This window comes from Bison bison, unplaced genomic scaffold (genome assembly GCF_000754665.1).
Source record: "Bison bison bison isolate TAMUID 2011002044 unplaced genomic scaffold, Bison_UMD1.0 scf7180017864482, whole genome shotgun sequence".
NCBI classification, from domain to species: domain Eukaryota; kingdom Metazoa; phylum Chordata; class Mammalia; order Artiodactyla; family Bovidae; genus Bison; species Bison bison.
In genome coordinates this window covers 6,812,172-6,814,013 of record NW_011495042.1, presented here as the reverse complement: position 1 = coordinate 6,814,013, position 1,842 = coordinate 6,812,172, and the positions used below count along the sequence as shown (strand labels likewise).

Below are 1,842 nucleotides of genomic sequence, written 5' to 3'. Positions count from 1 at the left end.
CCAAGCTCCAGGGTTTCTGGCCCGTTAAGAGACCCCACAGACGATGGTGTTTGGGGGCAGAGGTGACCTCCAAACTGGTGGCGGGGGGGAGGGGCGAGGTAAACGTGTCTGGGTCATGTTAGTCTCTTCATGCCTCCGTTCCCACAGAAGGGTCGTTTCTGTCCTTTTTAACCAGAAGATTCTAACCTCAGAAGAGAGAAGTTCTGCTGAGCCATTTCAACAGCTGCTTCCCCGGCTTCGTTTATGGGCCCGGCAGGGTTCTGGGTGGTGGGGGTGCTGCGGGGGCGTGTTTCTCTGTCTGGTCTGTTGACCAGGGAGGCAGGGGCTCACAGGCACACCAGGATGGCAGGGCTAAGGCTGGGTTTTGCTTTAGTTGGGGGTTCAAAGAGGCCAGCCCCCTGTGGGGGTGATGTCGAGGCAGGGACCTACAGAATGTAGAGCCCCTGGGAAGGGTGCCAGCCCTTAGGGGAGAGGGGAGGAGGGGGCCTTGGTGCAAGGAGCAGAGGGCAGTCTTGGCTGGCGGCACACTGCCAGTGCAAGGAGGCTGCTGGGTTGGCAGGCCCAGGCAGGCAAGGGCTTGGGAGTCTGTTTCACACATGATGGGTGACAGTTTATTTAAATGTCCAGAAGAATGTCACCCAGGAGGTGAGACCCAGAGCAGTGCTCCATTGTTGCAAGCTCAGAAAATTTTGATGGGAACCAACTCTGAGGTTGGGCATGAGCTCAGGGAAGTGGCTGAACACACTGTGTGCCAGGCCCTGAGCTGGGCTCAGAGCAGGGGTGAAATGAGCTGAGAGGAGAGGAGCCCAGACCCCTTATTGCACACCTGTGTACACCCACGCACGCCCAGGGCACACGCACACCAATGGCGAGCCCCCTTTAGAGAACCCTGACCCCTGGGGAGCGGTCCTGGCTCCCTGGACGCCCAGCACCCCTGGCCGTCTGCTCCCAGGGCATCCTCCTTAGACCAGAGTGGCCAGGCAGAGGCTGTGTCCTCAGGCTTCTGGGGGTCGTTGGAGGGGGTCCTCGAACCCAGCATGGGCCCCCTAGAGACAGGACTGCTGTGGAAACCAGAGGGGGTGGACGGATGGACAACAGACAGACACACGAGGTGGGCCTGGCCGTCAGGAGGCTGATGAAGTCTCGGCCATCCCACGAGCCCCGTGTGTCGCTTTTTGACTCCGTCCTCGGCTTCCTCATCTGGGGAAAGAGCCCGACGTGCCTGTTGCGGGGTAGGGGGGACACAGGCCGGCACTTTGTAAACTGTGGGTCTGGCAGCGGGGGCGGGGCGGGGCGGGGCGGGGTGGGCCGTGACCCGCTGGGGCTGCATGGCAGGTGGGGACAGTGGAGACACGCAGGTCTGGGGGCTCCATCCTGGGAAGCTCCCAGCCCGGCGGCCCAAGAGCAGCGCTGAACTGTGCCCGTGCCTCAGCTTCCCCCATGCGGGAGGGGGCTCGTCTTGGCCCCGGCCCTGGGTTCCCACGCGCACTGAGTAAAGACGTACATCTCAGAGTGCGCGGCAGTGAGAGGGGTGACATCATCATCACTGCTGCACGGGCCACGGCGGTGCCCCACAATGCGAGAGACCTTTGTAACATCAAGGTTGTGGCAGGGGTGTGCGGGTGCGTGCCCGCCAGCCCCTGACCCCCGGCCCTGTCTCTGTGGCAGATGTGGACGAGTGTGAGCTGGGCACGCACAACTGCCAGGCGGGCGCCGTGTGCCACAACACCAAGGGCTCCTTTTACTGCCAGGCTCGGCAGCGCTGCCTGGAAGGCTTCCTGCAGGACCCCGAGGGCAACTGCGTGGGTGAGCGGGGTCTGCCCGGCTGTGTCTGCCGGCCCC

The 1,842-nt window shown here is 63.0% G+C and overlaps 1 protein-coding gene across 1 annotated transcript in view; it reads left to right on the top strand.

Moving 5' to 3' along the window:
- FBLN2 (fibulin 2) overlaps positions 1 to 1,842 on the top strand; it is a 48,987-nt gene that overhangs the window by 36,880 nt on the left and 10,265 nt on the right. The window contains exon 13 of the mRNA XM_010862526.1: positions 1,669 to 1,806. Within this exon, the coding sequence (XP_010860828.1) occupies positions 1,669 to 1,806 (138 nt within the window). The remainder of the gene's footprint in view (positions 1 to 1,668; positions 1,807 to 1,842) is intronic.